This window comes from Cynara cardunculus, assembly GCF_001531365.2.
Source record: "Cynara cardunculus var. scolymus isolate 2C chromosome LG 10, CcrdV1, whole genome shotgun sequence".
Lineage (NCBI taxonomy): Eukaryota > Viridiplantae > Streptophyta > Magnoliopsida > Asterales > Asteraceae > Cynara > Cynara cardunculus.
Window position 1 is genome coordinate 29,047,149 of NC_037537.1, and position 17,154 is coordinate 29,064,302.

The 17,154-nt window shown below is 38.1% G+C and overlaps 2 protein-coding genes across 2 annotated transcripts; one reads left to right on the top strand and one right to left on the bottom strand.

Annotated features, from left to right (window-relative positions):
• Positions 1–5,995: 5,995 nt before the first annotated feature.
• Positions 5,996–10,565, bottom strand: LOC112520233 (glutamic acid-rich protein-like). Its single transcript, XM_025128531.1, has 3 exons — positions 8,858–10,565; positions 7,333–8,768; positions 5,996–6,364 (listed from the first exon to the last, which is right to left on the bottom strand). The coding sequence occupies exons 1-3, from the start codon at positions 10,563–10,565 to the stop codon at positions 5,996–5,998; spliced, it is 3,513 nt and encodes a 1,170-aa protein (XP_024984299.1).
• A 5,305-nt stretch (positions 10,566–15,870) lies between these two features.
• LOC112520234 (protein TRIGALACTOSYLDIACYLGLYCEROL 4, chloroplastic-like) lies at positions 15,871–16,737 on the top strand. Its single transcript, XM_025128532.1, has 2 exons — positions 15,871–16,178; positions 16,408–16,737. The coding sequence occupies exons 1-2, from the start codon at positions 15,892–15,894 to the stop codon at positions 16,625–16,627; spliced, it is 507 nt and encodes a 168-aa protein (XP_024984300.1). The 5' UTR covers positions 15,871–15,891; the 3' UTR covers positions 16,628–16,737.
• Positions 16,738–17,154: the final 417 nt, after the last annotated feature.

Consider the following 17,154-nt stretch of genomic DNA (forward strand, 5'->3'; position numbering starts at 1 on the left):
TCTTCAAGACCTGCCACTCTTTCTAAGCCCCTTAACCTTAATAAACACCATCCCAAACCTTCTACCCTCCACCCCCCCCCGAAACAAGCCAAGGCCCCTTCTCTTTCTTCTAATCGGTTCTCTATTCTTGTTGACTCAGCTCAGTCCTTTGAGCCTGGGTCCTCCCTCTCCCCCACACTGCCCCTTCTATTCCTTCTGAGATTGAGGATGATCCCCTTGATCAGGATGACCTCCTTGACGAGGATGATGTGATTGAGGTTGAGTCTGATGATGGAGAGACTGCAAGATTCTTTACCTGTGATATCACCCCTCCCAGGTTGATCCTAAGACATCTCAGGAGCCTGAGCAGATGGTGTAGGGTGCCTCATTGGTTTTTGTCTTGTTTGCCTTTTTTGGTTGATGATTGTTATGTTTTTAGTCTCTCTATTGGTCTGGGCTAGGGTGTACCTGTTCTAGGCCCCTTCTCCTTTCCTTTATGGTTTTCCCCGGTGTTTGCTCTGGTTTTGCCTTCTTGGGCCCTTCCCTTGTGGTTGGTTTTCTTTTCTTCCCTCTATTCCTCTCGGGGCTCTTTGGCTTTTTTTCTGGTGGTTGTGGTTCGCCTTCCACCCAAGTGCTTTTTTTGCTTGCGTTTTTTAGTGTTTTTTACTTGATTTGGAGGGGTCTCCCCCTCCTTATCAAAAAAAAAACCTAAACCCTAACCCCTAACCCCTAAACCCTCTCTCTCCCCTTCTCTCTCTCTCTCTTTGCTCTTTCTCTCCCCTCCTTTCCTCCTTCCTCTTTCCTCTTTCTCCTTTCTCCCCTTCTCCCTCTATTCTCTTCTTTTTTTCTTTTTCTGTCTTCCTCCTCATTTCCCCTCGGGATGCCTTGGATATTCTAGTGGTTGAGGTTTGCCTCCCACCCGAGCGCTTCATTACCTGTTTTTAGCGTTTTAGTGTTTTGCCTTGATCTGGAGGGGTCTCCCCCCTCCCTATCAAAAAAAAATCCTAAACCCTACACCCTACACCCTAACCCCTAACCCCTCACCCCTCAACCCTCAACCCTACCCCCTAAACCCTAAAACCCTACCCCTTAAACCCTAAAACCTAAACCCTAAACCCCCTAAACCCTAAGCCCTAAACCCTAATCCTGACTAAAAGAAAAATTATGAAGACGGGCATCTTTTCCTATCATCGAAATTGTAAGGAGCAGAAGATCACCCATCTTTGCTTTGCTGATGATATCCTCATATTCTGCCATGGTGATAGTGACTTTGTCCATGTCATAAAGGATTCCCTTGATGAGTTCTCTAGTGTATTTGGTCTCTTTCCGAGTCCGGCCAAAAGCGAGGCCTTCTACTGTAATGTCGGCCAGCACACCAAGGAGTCCATCTAATCTATTATCCAATTTCTTGAAGGTTCCCTCTCAGTTTGTTATCTTGGTGTCCCCCTCATCACTATCTGCCTCTATCATCAGGACTGTAAGGGCCTTGTTGACAAGGTCAAATCCAGACTAAATGACTGGAAGAATAAGTCCCTCTCCTTTGTCGGTAGATTGCAGCTCATCCTCTCGGTCCTGTCTTCTATGCAAATCTATTGGGCCTCTATTTTTGTTCTTCCGATTTCCATATCCAAGGAGATTGAGCAGCTCATGCGGGGATTTCTCTGGTGTCATGGTGAGCTTAAAAGGGGGGAAGCTAAGGTCTCCTGGAAGACCGTCTGCCTCCCTAAATCTCAGGGTGGCCTTGGTATTAAGAGTCTTGCCAGCTGGAATCTTGCCCTTATGGCCTCCCACACTTGGAGGATCCTTACAAACAAGGATCCTCTTTGGGTTAAATGGATCCACTCCTACAGGCTTAAAGATTGAAACTTCTGGGATGTCCCGACTCGCAGTGATGTTGGTTGGGGTTGGAGGAAGATCCTGGGCATGAGGGAAAAGATAAAAGACTTTATTGTCTCCCAGATTGGCGATGGCGCTTCCACGTCTGCCTGGTATGATAACTGGCATCCGGCTGGCCCCCTCTACCGGCATATCTCTTCCTGTAGTATTCTCAACTCTAATCTCTCTCTCTCTCTCTCTCTGTACCTCTGTTAAAGATATTGTGCTCCAGGGTAATTGGACTTGCCCTCTCCTGAGGGACAGTACAAACCCTTCTATATGTGATTCTCCCCTACCTGTCCTTTCCCCGACTACCCCTGATAAACTCCTTTGGAGAACTAGGGATGGTCGCCTTACTCCGTTCTCTGTTCATGAGGTCTGGATCTCCCTCCGTCCCAATGAGCCTGATGTCCCTTGGTATCATTTAGTCTGGTTCTCTCAAAGCATTCCCAGACATGCCTTTATTTTATGGGTTGCCCTCAAGCAGCGTCTCAAGACGCACGATAAGCTTCGTTTTTGGGAGGCCCACTCCAACCTGTCGTGTGCGTTCTGTCATAACGGGCCTGATTTGCATTCGCATCTCTTCTTTGAGTGCCCGTTCCCTAATCAGGTTTGGAATCGCTTAAAGTCCAAGCTGAACCTCACTGGTGTCCCGGATAACTGGGCTGATATTATTGGTATATTCCAGCAAGTCACCAAAGGAAAGACCATATGGTCTATTATTCATAGATTAGTGCTTGTTGGGACCGTCTACCACTTGTGGCTGGAAAGAAATAATCGCATCTTCAAAAACAAAAGAAGATCCCAGAGTATGGTGGTGAAGACAATTACCGATGATGTCCGGTCCAGGCTTCTCAGCCTGACCTTCAAGCCCTCCCCCAACGTTGTCCGGGATCGGCTTGCTTGGAACCTCCCTTAGTTTCCTGTCCTCTTGTGATGTCTTTGGGCTCGTGTGAGCTCCTTTGTTCTCTTGGTTTTCTTGGTGTGGTCTAGGGTGTGCCTGTTTTAGGCCCCTTCTCCTTCCCTTGTGGTGTCCCTCATTGCTTCCTGGTCTTGGCTTGGCTGGGCCTTTCCCTTGTGGTTGGCTTCTTCCTCTATCTCCCCTTCTTCCTCTCTCTCTCTCTCTCTCTCTCTTTGCTCTTTCTCTCCCCTCCTTTCCTCCTTCCCCTTTCTCCTTTCTCCCATTCTCCCTTTATTTCCTTTTTTCTTCTTTTTTTGTCTTCCTCCTTCTTTCCCCTCGGGGTGCCTTGGATATTCTGGTGGTTGAGGTTTGCCTCCCACCCGAGCGCTTCATTGCCTGCTTTTATCGTTTTAGTGCTTTGCCTTGATCTGAAGGGGTCTCCCCCTCCCTATCAAAAAAAAACCCTAAACCCTAACCCCTAACCCCTTCCTCGGTTGTCCAGTGATTTGCCTTCTTGAGTGTGCTCTTTTTGGTTGCTGCTTGATTTGGTTTGTGCTTTGTTTTGGTTTGGTATAGGGTGAGCCTGTTTTAGGCCCCTATTACTTCCTTTGTTGTTTCATCGTTGCTTGCCTTGGTCTTGCCTGCCTGGGCCTTTCCCTTGTGCATTGATTCTTTTCTCTCCCTTCTTTTTCCTCGGGGCTCCTCGGCTTTTTTTGGTGGTTGTGGACTCTCCCCCACAACTGCTAGATTTATTACCAGTGATATCACTCCCTCACAGGTTGATCCAAGGACATCTCAGGAGTCTGAGTAGATGGACGTATCCCCCTCATCTATGGTCTAGTGTTGAGTTTGGTCTTGTTGCCCTTCTTAGTCGGTTACTTTGTTGCTTTTGCTCTTTGTTGGTTTGGTCTAGGGTGAGCCTGATTTAGGCCCCTTTTCCTTTCCTCTGTTTGTTTCCCCGTTGCTTGCCCAGGTCCTGCCTGCCTAGGCCCTTCCTTTTTTGGTCGGTTCTCTCTTTCTCTTCTTCTCTCCCGGGGCTCTTTGGCTGTTTCTGGTGGTTGTGGATTCGCCTCCACCCGAGTGCTTTTTGTCTTGCTTTTAGTGTTTTAGTGTTTTGCCTTGATCTGGAGGGGTCTCCCCCCTCCCTATAAAAAAAACCCTTAACACTTAACCCTAAACCCTAAACCCTTAAAAACTCAAACCCTCAGATCAAGTATAATTCATGTAAATAATCTCATACCCAATCTGAAAATCGTTTAAAGGAAAAAAAAAACATTGAATATATCGTTGCATCTCCCTATTTAAACCACATTTTAACCCTTGCATACCAACAAACAACAATAATATCATAACCTGGTCGATGGTATACATAAATTCATAGAATAATTTTCAAAGCTTGATAACATAATATCATACAAATGCAATCAATTAAAGTAAATTCAAACATAAAGGGAAATGATTAATCGAATAATGCCATAGCACATGAAGAAACAACGTCGAACATTAAAACAAATATATGGATCAGGTCATACGTATTGAAGCAGCCATCATTGATTAAAACATGAATGAATATATGCAATTCAATTCAAATCAACTTGGTTTTTTCTCACACACATGAAATCAATGATTGAAAGAAACTAAAAAACATTGAATACCATTTTCAAACACGATCAAAACAGGGTAATCAATAAAACCATTGAAGAAAAATTGTTAGAGGAAAGGGGAATTAACTTATAGCGCATCCATGAAATCAATTTGGGAAGCTAGAGGGTGATAGAGAAAACCGTATACAGGGAGATCGAGCAGAGGTGATGGTGAAAATGTTTGATCACAGAGCTGGAGATTAAAAGGGGTTGAGCTTTGGGAAATGAAAAGCCTCTTCAAGAGAAGGGAGATCGACTCCAAATAGAAACTTGTGAGTAAGAGAATGAAACGGTGCATTACAAGCGTAAAAGAAGAAAAGAATACAAATTCAACTTATACATTTAGCTTCTCATGTTGTAATTAAGATATTTTTAAAAATTATGCATAAAATAGCAATATTATAAGCATAAGAATGCAAATTCAACTTGTACCTTTGAACCCCTATGCCCCAAACCCCAAATCCCCTCTACCCCCTAACCCCAAAACCCCTCTACTACCCCTAACCCTTGAACCCCCAAACTCCAAGCCCTAAAGGTAAAAAAACAAATTGTGGTATCAAATAACTACTCTGATATAAATTTTATTTTTTTTACGTTATAGCGAACGGTATCAATGGTGGCATGGGACAACAATCTGAATGAGTATTTTTGGCCTAGATCACGATCAAAATTGTTGAGTTTATATTATGGTTACTAAAAAGGAAAGTAGATTTAAAAACTTAACGAAAAAATATGGTGATTTTCTTGACGTATTAAGATTAAAAAATATTGGGAGACCTAACACTACCTCACTGAAAGATCATCATTTGGTCAACCACCTTTTCGACCCAACAATTACATATCCCCTTGGAAGGAGATTTGGATGTGGGCATAATGGCCTATATGACACAATTTAAAAATCGAATTAATTTCCAATTAGGCTTATTTTTGGTTTGTTCATGATGGCCGTGGGCTTAAGTCCCCTTAATCAGGATAATTGATTCCCTTCAGCTTCAGGACAACTGGAGGTTCACTACAAATTGAGACTTTACCCACGGGGTTTTCCATGGAAAATATGTCACTAAAGGGGTGATTCGTCATAAAAGTTGGTGGATAATTCAAATGATTGACAAATTACCCAGGTATTCTTTGGATGATCCATTGTATTTTCTTGAAAACATCAGATTCTACCGTAATCATTGGCATTTTCTAGGTGATCCGTTGGTAATCACCAACAAAAAATTCCCTGGATCATTTTTGTGGGTGAAAGTCATTTTTTTATATTAGTTTGTCTGGTCGTTAGCTACATGGCTCATGAGATTAATCGAGATGCATTGGCTTAGACACCCACGGGCACCTAAAGAGACAATAGAAGCATTTAACTACCTTTTCATAAAGGAGATGCCAAATTGGAATTATGCATTATGCGATGCAACATTTTGAGTGACAAATGGTATAAATTTAACGATTCTTCCATTATAGTTTTCTATTCTAATGATTTGCCAAATCAAAGTTTGATAAGAGTAAAACGTAAATACTTTGCCATAAAATCAATTTTTTCGAAACTTACTCCAAAAATTATAATGGAACTCAAACTAGATCTTAACATGGCTGGTGTTCATACCCTCCATCCGGTTAGCCATGATGCTAGATCTTGTGGCACTTGCGTTATCCTCCGGGGAAACATTGGTTCATTAGTTCTACTCATTTCAGATTCTGAAGCACTTGCAAACTCAGTGTTGGCATTTTCAGAACGGTCTGTATCTGAATCAAATCCAGATTCATAAACACTGGAATCCCCAATGTCTGATTTCACTGATATGTCGTCCTTCTCATTCGCATGATCATTGTATATCATGTTCGTCTTACTTGGATATTTCGGAGATGGTGGCGTTTTAGTTCCCATACTAGAAACTTCAACTTCAGTCGATTCAGTAGTTGATGCAGAGTTGTTGTTGGGTGAAACCTGCTTCCCCTGCTCTTGGATCTGCAAATTGTCAGACATTCCAATTATTTAATTTGTTTTACAACCCTTTGGTTATGAGTTTAAGTCCCTTTACATATATTATTGATGATTTATTTACCAAAAGGTCAGAGGAGTGGAATGTATGCAGACATGTCTTCTACCCCAAAGAGTAGAGCATGGCAATTATATACGAATGCACCACTTGACCGTTTCTTGACAAACCGATTAAAACATAATAATACTGGTAACTGTCATTATACTTTTTAAATCAAACCAAACAAACCTAATATATCTCACATAAAGACAAAGTAAGGGGAAAGGGTAGAGGTAGTAAAAGGCTATAATAAGCCTGACTAAGAACTAGCAACAGACGACCTCAACTAGTTGCTATTGGCAACTGTTGGCAATTGGCAGACATAGAGCTAGCTTTTTTTATTGGCTAAGATACAATACAAAATAAAAGGGATTGTATCATTGAGAGAGCAAGCATACATGGTGACTACATATATGATCTTGCAGGTTCTAATACATAAGCTAAACCCTATTAAATATATATGCCTTTAGTTGTAAGATATTTTTGGGCTATCCAGCTACAAAGTCAAATTCGATAATTAGCAGACTATTCAGATCAAAATATTGCAAAACCATCTTTTATATTAGTGAGGTTATACCTAAATCATGTCGTAAAGTCAATATTAGGGAGGAAATGGATCTGAACCCTAGAAGTGATCATCTTCGTCTTTACTTTTAGAGGATTTGACAAGAATCCTAAGCTTTGTCTATATTAGAGAAAATAGTGGTATGTCAATTCTGCTAGAGGAGGAACTATATTATTCTTAGAAAATTAGTACATAAGCCATTACCTAAAACTTGATAAAAAGGTTATAATGATAAGACCATAAAAGACTCATGAGAATTGGAATCTTCGTAAAGCTAAATTTAGAATTAAAATTTAGAAACAGTACTTTACTCTTTAGGTCTGATTTTACCTGCAACTCTTTAGAATCTTGTGTCAATGGCTTTTCTGAAGACATTTCCTCTGGTTGAACTATAACTTTATCCACAAAAGTGCCATCGTGATGGGGAGATATGACATTCGGTTGTTCATCTTTGTTATCGGGTACAACTACATATTGATCTTCAACATACGTACTTGTCTTATCCGCAGATCTATTTGTTAAAGACAATTCCTCTGATCGAGATATAATTTTCTCCTCAGAAGTGCCATTGTCATGGAAAGATGCCTTTATAGTTGAATGTTGTTCTTTATTGTCAGGTACATCCATATTTTGATCTTCATCATATCTAGATGTTTTGTCTGTGAATCTATTAGTTACAGACAATTCCTCTGGTTGGGATGTATTTTTCTCTTCATAAGTGCCCTTGTGATGGGAAGATGCATTTAGAGTCGATTGTTGCTCTTTATTATCTTGTACAACCTCGTTTTTATCTTCAACAAACCTAGTTGGCTTGTCTGGGGATCTATCTATTAAAGATGATTCCTCTAGTTGTGATACATTTTTATCCTCAGAAGTGCCTTTATGATGGGAAGATGTATTTACAGTCGATTGTTGCTCGTTATTATCTGGTACAACCTTATTTTGATCTTCAGCATACTTAGTTGGCTTGTCTAGGGATCTATCTGTTAAAGACAATTCCTCTGGTTGGGATATGTTTTTCTCCTCAAAAGTGCCCTTGTGATGGGAAGATGCCTTTACAGTTGACTGTTGGTCTTTATTATTAGGTACAACCACATTTAGATCTGAAACATACCTAGTTGTCTTGTCCATGGATTTATCCGTTAAAGACAATTCTTCTGGTTGAGATGTAATTTTTTCTTCTGAAATATCCTTAGGATGAGAATATGCCTTTACAGTCAATTGTTGCTCTTTATTATCTGGTACAACCTCATTTCGATCTTCAACAAAGCTAGTTGGCTTATCCAGGGATCTATCTATTAAAGACAATTCCTTCGGTTGGGATATAATTTTCTCCTCAGAAGTTCCCTTGGGATTGGAAGCCTTTACAGTCGACTGTTGTTCTTTATTATTAGGTATAACCACATTCTGATCTTCAGCATACCTAGCTGGCTTGTTTACGGATCTATCCCGTGAAGACAATTCCTCTGGTGGGGATATAATTTTCTCCTCGTAAGTGCCCTTGTGATGGGAGGATTTGTTGTCAGTCGTTTGTTGTTCTTTGTTATCTGGTATAGCCTCGTGTTGATATTCAGCATACTTAGTTGGTGGCGACTGGTGCCTTTTGAATATATCCATTTGCATATCAGACTTTTCAGGACCCTCAAAATAATTTGTTTTTGGAACTGATTCAAAGTTTTTATCACCTTGTTTCTCGTCATATATGTGATCAGTGACATCAGACAATGGTGATGAGCTCCAATTGCTGCTAGTTTTCTCTTGATTATCTGGATTCAAATAAACTTTGTTTGACATTAGCTCCAAAAAGAAGGTCACAATATTAATTTAGAAAACACTAATTGTACTTTCTAAATACCTTCCTCATCCATGACACTTGTTTTAACCTCGTCTGGTATGCCATCATCTGCAACCTGATAGAGCTTCATAGTGTCATCATCTTCAGACAACTGGTTTCTCTTACTAACATGTTCACTTGCCTTAGTAGTATGATAATGATCTTTTACAGGAGTGAAATCAGCTTCTCGAGAAGAGTCATCTTTAGTATGGTTCTTATGTTCCACATCATCAGTTGAATTTGTTGATTCTGTATCAGGTGTAGAGCTCAGCTTAGAGTCACTAATTTCACCCTTTTGTCTATGCATGGAAGAATAGTTTGTCACGTCTGGATTCATGCGTTCATGTACAGAGTATGGTCCTAATTGCGTGGAAGCAACTGAAGCTGAAGGATCCACATCAAAACTCTCATGGGGACGACTGAATGGAAGGTTTGATTGAAAGGGTATGGAGTTAGATTGAAAAATGGCCCTTTCTGTATCAGGTTTCTCTCCACTTGGGTCATAAGGAAGATCAAAATGATTTCTTATTGGAACCATAACAGAGGAAGTTGACCCAAGAATATGTGCATTAGAATCGTAAGAAAGATCAAAAGGATTTTTTCTAGTAGTTGAAATAAGAGTGGCATTAAAAGGAATATCAGGACTTAACTTTACCATATTCTTTTCAGCCAGAATTCTCATGTTTTTTAGTGCCTTTTGTCTAGCAATAAGTGTCTCCAAACGTTGGTTTCTCTCTACCTCCGATGTTCCCAAATTCATGAGATTCTTTTGGTCGTCCTCTGTCCATGTAATATTGGTCTCGTCCTCTTTGTCTATATTTGCTTCTCCTTCCTCTTCATCATCTTTAACTTGTATATCTTCTTCTTGATCATCATCATCATCGTCATCATCATAATCATCTGTGTCATTAATGACGTCAGTCGATTCGAGAGAATGATCTGAAGCAACATCTGTGCTAACATTAGACATGTGAGTGTGCTGAGGAACTTCAGGATGAAGTGCATCAAGCATTGGAAAGATATCAGCCACTGAAGCACTTGGTGAGGAACTCTCAGCAAGTTCAGATCCCGTCTCCCACCCTTTATTATCTTCATCTCTATGTTTTTCACCATATTTCCACAACAAACCTAGAGCAGAACTTGGGGGGTCAATTGAATTCCCCTGTAATTTGTCACTATTTTTCAATTTAGTATTTTTGCCCTCTGAAATCTTATGCTGAGACAAAACAACATTTTCTTCACCTGCATTGCCCACTTCACTCTTTCTTAATTGTTTACTCATCTTTGAATCACTACCGTCAATTGAGCTTCCTTTTTTATCAATTTGCATACTAGAATGACCAACATTAATCTTGATATTATTAACAGCACAAGTTTTCGCATTTTCACTTATCACCCCATGGAGTTCCTCACAACTAGAGCTCCCATCAATTTCTGTATCTCCTAGAACCACATTTTTCTGATTGTGGGTATCATGATGGTGTGGTTTTCCTTCTTTTGAGATTTTGGGTACATTTTGATGACCCAAGAATAATAAAGTTCCAAGTAAAATAGCAGTGGATACAATAACAGGAGAAGCATACACCAAAAGAGAAAACAATAAAGGAAATGATCGATACATCCAAATCAAATGAAAAACCATAACAACCAAGAATGGATGCCTCAAAGCTGATATATAACAACTTCTCATTGCAATATTACCGTACTTTCTCACCAATTCAACCCCCATTTTAATAATAATAAATAAAAAAAGAAGTTCCCCTTATTTCTTTCTATTTCTTTCTAATTTAACCCAACATAAGCTGTTTCACATTAAAGAACGTTGAAAACGAAAAGGTAATACCCATTAGAATAGATTAGCAAATATGGAAATATCAAATAGTTGGTATCAAAAACTAAAAGATAGTGAAGAGAGAATGAATTGAATGTGAATTACGAATTCTTTCAGAAACCAAATAATACGAAGAACGGGATAAGTCGGCGATCAGGCTTCTCAATGAACCAAAATTCTCTGAACGATTCACATTCTTTCTTCTTTTTGTCAAATTCACAGGCATGTATATTATGTTTGCAATGTGGAATTCAAAAGAACATCGGGGATGGCATTTGTTGGTGCCATGAAGGTAATAAATTTGGGGATAAATTACGAAAAACATGGCCAGCTGAATGTTTTTGCCATCTTCTCATCAAATTCCGCTATGATTTATAAATCTTAAATAAGAGTGAATTTATTCTTGGTCCCTGAACTATGTGAATTGTAACGAAACTCGTTCCTGTCTTCATTTATTCAGCATTTGCCCCTCACATTTGCATAATCATCTGGTTTTCATTCCTCCATTAACATTATGTCTTTTTTCTATTAGATTATGTTTAACAAGGGGGATTTTGATTATTTTGCATTATCCTTAATAAACAATTTAAAAATAAATTATAGGGTCAGGTTCAGGGGAAAACCACAGAAAAGAATGAAAAACTGAGGAACACTCTAGTAACCATTCATCTGAAGGGTATGCATATGTGCATGCAAATAATTTATAAGCAATTTGTGTGGTATACACATACCATAAAAACCAAAAAACAACTTCAATTGCTTGCATGCACATGTGCATACCATCCAGATGAATGACTATCAGGGTGTTCCTCAGTTTTTTATTTTTTGGTGATTTTCCCTAGAACCTCCCTTATAAATTATATTACATATATATTATACACACAAAACCCAAGGATCTCTATCATCTCCCTCTTCGATCTACAGTGAGATCATACACCAACATCAGCGAGCACCAATGGCTACCCACTTTGCACCGTCTCTAATGACTTTTGAGCACCATATGCAACTCATCTCCATCTAGAATCTCAATGTCGTCTCTATCCAAAATCTCTATGGCCTCACTTCTTCACCTACTTTAGCAACCATGACGTCATCCAGAGTTGCAAGCTCAATCCACCAAAATCATTCTAGCAAGAAAAAGTTGGTTTGACTTGGGAACATAAAGTCAACAGTTAAGTTTAGTGTTGGTTTCGATCATACTCAAGTTGATGTAGTATTAAGTTATCTTTATTTTTATTTTTAATGATAAAAATAATATATAAGGTTAAGAAGACAGATTCGCTCCTCATGTGTGGGGAACATATTGGGTTAGTGGTATTGGGGTTAACGATGTTAAATATAGGACCAAACCATTAAAAATCATTAAATAGTGACCAATAGGATAATTGAAGCATAACAAAGGGATGAATGATGCAATTCACTGATAAATCAATGATGGTAATCCCCCTCCAGGAGCCACGTACACAGGATTTTTTTATTGAATTATGGTGTCTCTCCTTGAATGAAGGAAGAAGAAGTTGGTCTGCCTCACCTTTGTTTCATTGATAATGTGTTTGATCAATGGAAACTTTATAATTTATATACTTGTTGATTTAGTTTGGATGGGGTCTTGAATTGACATTTTTATCCACAAATTTTGTTCCTGAATTAGTTTTGTGTCTGAATTCTTGACCACATAACTTCGATAAACAACTAAAGTCTGAGTATATTTTGTGTATATTTGATGGCTATTTGAATTATTGGTGGAATTGATGAAACATATTATTGTTTTATCATGTTGAAAGTTTTGATTCACCTCAACAACGCTTGTCATTTTCTTGGTATGCCGGAGTGTAGCATCAACCTAGCCCAGTGTGTTGCCTACCTGGCACATGCTCCTAAATCAGTAGCCGTATACAGAGCACTAGAGGATGCCAGGAAGGCTGTGAGAGATTCAGTTGGGYAAAATGAGGGAGTGCCTTTGCATCTGAGGAATGCGCCTACCAAGTTGATGAAAGAAGTTGGATATGCAAAAGGTTATATCTATCCTCCTGATAATCCTTCTTCGTCACTGTCCTATCTACCAGTTCCCCTTCAAGGTTCTAAGTTTCTCAACTRGCCARACAGTAGTTAAGAAGATGCATGTCATCAGAAAGCAGTTTATGATATACTTTTGTTGTGCATCATGTTTTGTTCCAAGCTGCAAATGACTAATATTATTTTTGAAACACAATGTTCTGATGTAGTAATCTTTTTATAATGTAAATGAAGTTGTAATTTAGTTGCAATTTGAAGATTATAATTATCTTGTAGACCGAAAATGATAAGCTACTTAAGAGGAGAGGTAAGATTATTGTTCYTGAATCCTGTTTCAATACATAGTAGCRTAGACCCATATTTACAGGCATTCCCCCTTTTTGGCCACACATGATGAGTGTGATGCCCTGATGACGAACTACTTATTTTTACATCATTATTTTTGACCTGAATAAATTAATGAACTTTTACTTAAATTGTAGCCACTGTTGTCAAGAAGAGATTATTTATATGCTTTTCTTTGTTACTGCTTTGTTTTTTGAATTGATCGAGTGTTGTAGCAGTAGGCGTCCATTATTCAAAGATGATTTACTTGATACACTTACAATTTTCATTAAAAACACGTGTGAAGGCATGAGTTACTTAAACAGTTTCTGATTGATTGAGGTCAGGATTTTATATTCTGATTTTTTTTATACTTGTCATTCTTGCCTTGTGCACTTACAATACATTGTTTCTAATCTCAACACTAACTTACTACTGTGATACTGTATTAGAAAACAACCTAAAATGGTTGCGCAGATTTGTAGCAGAAAGCTTGTATTGAATTTAATAATAAATAAATAAATAAATAAGAACGAGCAAATTGATTAACAACCCAAAAACTGAAAAACCCCATTTCAGTGACTAAAAGTCTAAAATATTGGAAACCCCATTTCAGTGACTAAGGTTGTGTTTAAYAATCAAACATTTGCTTATATAGTGGCAAGATGGTRATTATGAGACTAATACTAGTATATGGTTACACGTATCCATGTTTCTTGTAGCAAGGCATGGTTGATAAAAGGGTGTCATCGATGTCAAAGATCCAAGCATCCTTGCCATTTTTGTTTAGATCACAGATAGTGTAGTCTACCTTTTGTGTGTTTTAGATATGGCGAGTCCTTCCCCATTTCCGGGGAATCCCTTGATTCAAGTTTCTGCCTCCCTATAGGAAAAGCCAAGGTAATTAATGAATATCTTTTAAGGTAAAGTAGGATAGTATGAACCAAAAGTGCTAAAAATAGTATTTTATTTATTGATGACAGATTGAAAGAGAAGGAAAAGATGTAACGATCACAGCTTTCTCCAAGATGGTGGGATATGCCCTTAAGGTATATTTTTTTATTTACGAGTGCTAGGTAATACTTGTTGAGTAGTTAATCTGATGATGTTGATTTTTCTTATAGGCTRTTGAAATACTTGAAAAGGAAGAAGGGATAAATGCAGAGGTGAGTTGATATTGATTGTGTTATGGGTTGAAGGAGCATATTTGTAATATGTGAGTGTTAATTAGGTTATATATATATATATATATATATATATATATATATAAGGGCATATTCAAGGGAGAACTGAGTTATTTGTGGTAACTGTGAGAACCAATATTAACCACAAATCAATAGATAAATTAGGAAATTTATAAATTTGGTAATTTTAAATTAAAATCTTAATGCAAAGATATTTTTGGTATTTTAAAACTCTCTCCGGCCATGAGGGTCTTTTTCTTGAATTAAAGAAATTATGTTCTAATACAAAGTTGAAGCAGTTTGCAGATGAGTTCAKTTTTTCATCATCAAGAACTAAAAGCACTTAAATCTGCACAAGATCCCAGAAGAAGAATTCAGTAACTCTGCAGCTTAATCTTCGTGCTTGATGATTGCATGTTTTGGTTGAGGATTGGTAGTGTGGTTAACTATCTTCAGTTTTTTGTTGGATGTTCATCAGGGGCATTGTTGATACATGGGTCTTGCTTGTGGTTGCAACTCCATTTTTTAGTCCACTGCCGGGTGTTTTGGATCATTGGTTGTTGCAGTCAGGTATACCAAATGCTCCTTTTCACTTTCAAATGTATTGATATAAGCGTTATGCTTCTCGATTATCCATTTATCAAACCYTGGGATCCATTTACGTTTCAATAGGCTCCCACTACACCTCTAATTTATACCTATACATATATATAGTGTTTTGTATAAGATTTGCATCAGATGCCTATTACTATAAGCTTCTCTCATAGTGATCAAGCTTTTGTCTCTTGGTTCACATACATCAAACAGTTTTGTAMTTCCAAGGTGTTCATTTACTATAACATATTCATCTTTGTGATATGTAAATGCAAATGTTGCAATATTACTTTACATAAATAAAAGTCTTGCTAAATGTATTTGCACATATATATATATGTATATGTTGTCGAAACCATATATATCATTTTTTTTGTACATATGACAAATTAAAGTAGTATTGATTCACCAAAAGGGTTCTTTTTTTCTTGTAACAATAGTTTTTGTCTCTTTCTTGCAAGAAATTGGTAGCATGTTTCTCTAAGACTTAAGCATGTGTTAGCATGTTGAAGTAAAAGGCTAATTCTGATACAACACCACCCCCAGCAAGCAAGGGAACGATGGCGAGGATGAGGCTGAAGAGGTTCAATCACATGAGAGTGTCGTTGACCAAACATATACGGCTAGTTTAAGAGAAGAAATTGCGACACAATTAATGCAACATGAGTATTGATTCTAGTTGTTATGAGACAGTTAAACTTTTGAATGTATTAAAAATAGATGGTAGTTTACAAATAGTTTAAATGATTGGATATTTCAGTTGAATTTAATTGAAATCAATTGATTCAGATTTTATACATTTGTCAGTTTACGAAAACAAACAGTCTGACGGATTCAAATTTCACTCTTCAGACGTAAAAACAAACAGTCTGATAAATTCAGATTTCAGACTTCAGCACCATAACAAAAGCCACCTAACATTAATATATTTTTTTAAAATTTGATAATATCTTCAATCCAAAACTATATAAAAAAAAAAAAAAACGAGTCCTAAATTAATTTTGGTTTCCAGCGTAGGATCTATTTTTACCTGCACACCAGAAGTGGAGGGGAGACAAAGATAAAGAGATTGGGGGAAGGGGAATTCGATTTTGAGGGATTGACAGATGAGGAAGTTAAGATGGGTGATGGACGGCAGTGGGTTCTGGGATTTGGACGTCTCCACTCCGGCCACCCTCAACGGCCTCGCCCGACCCGTACCCGGTGACCCAACCCCATCCATCCTCGGATTGTCCAGAGGGATCCGTCTTTCAAGACCCAAACAGGTCGACTTCTTCCAGCGCTTCATGTTTATGCCATTTATCCCTTCTTACTCCATTGCTAGTCCTCATGCTCATGGAAACGGCTTCTCTCTTCAACGCCTTCTCTCCTTACCTTTCGCCCTGGATCGCTGGTTGGTTTTTGCCCTTTTTACTTCTATATTTATATATATATATATATATATATATATATGTGTGCGTGTGTATATATATATATATATATATATTGTGGTGTTGTTTTGTTTTCAACTCCTAAAATTCTTTATTTTGATCCATCTGATTACAAAATTCATGCAGGTTCGGAAYGGTGCTTGGTCAGTTCAATGTACAAAAGTTTGCGTCAAGTATCAAGAAAAATTGATTGAGGCAACCAACCCATCAATCTCCATTGTTCCAAAGCATTGGCAGACATCTGAGCGATAAGTCTTTGTATGCCATTGATKTCTGCTCAGAATTCTTCCTAACACCTGATGATTCTCTTCTTCTCAGCCTAGAATCTTATGGTGATGATGACTACAAGACACCTCGAAAGAAAGCAGTTTTTCATCACAAGGCAAGCATGTCATGTAATGTGAAACCTTAATTGTGCTTTTCTTGTGTGTTTTAGTAGGTTGTCAATAAAAAGGCCCATTATCAAAGATTCCTGAACCAAAGAGCTGCTTTAAGTGCTTAGGGTAACTAACTGTATGCAAACTAGTAGGGATTCTGTCTCAATTACCTTTTCTCATCTCATGRGGATTGTGCTTAGGTAACTTAAATCCAAGTATAACTAAGAGATGRAGAAAAGATTGTTGTTAGCTTAATGCTACCCTGGTAATGTAGTGTAATTACCCAAATCATGTGGTCCGGTAATGGAGAAAAGAATTCCCATCTTTCGGATGCATAATTTATTAAATATGCTTATACTTGCTGAATTTCCCAATATGGTTGATGATCATGTTAACAATCAGTTTACAATGGATCTGATTTGATTGAATCAAAATTACAACTCTTGCTTTGATACTAAATACAATTTTTKGCACAAATTGACCTGTTTCTATTGGTTTAGAACTTGCCAGAATATTTTACAAGTATGAGAAAATGGCTTTGTTTCTTGCAGTTCCCACATCA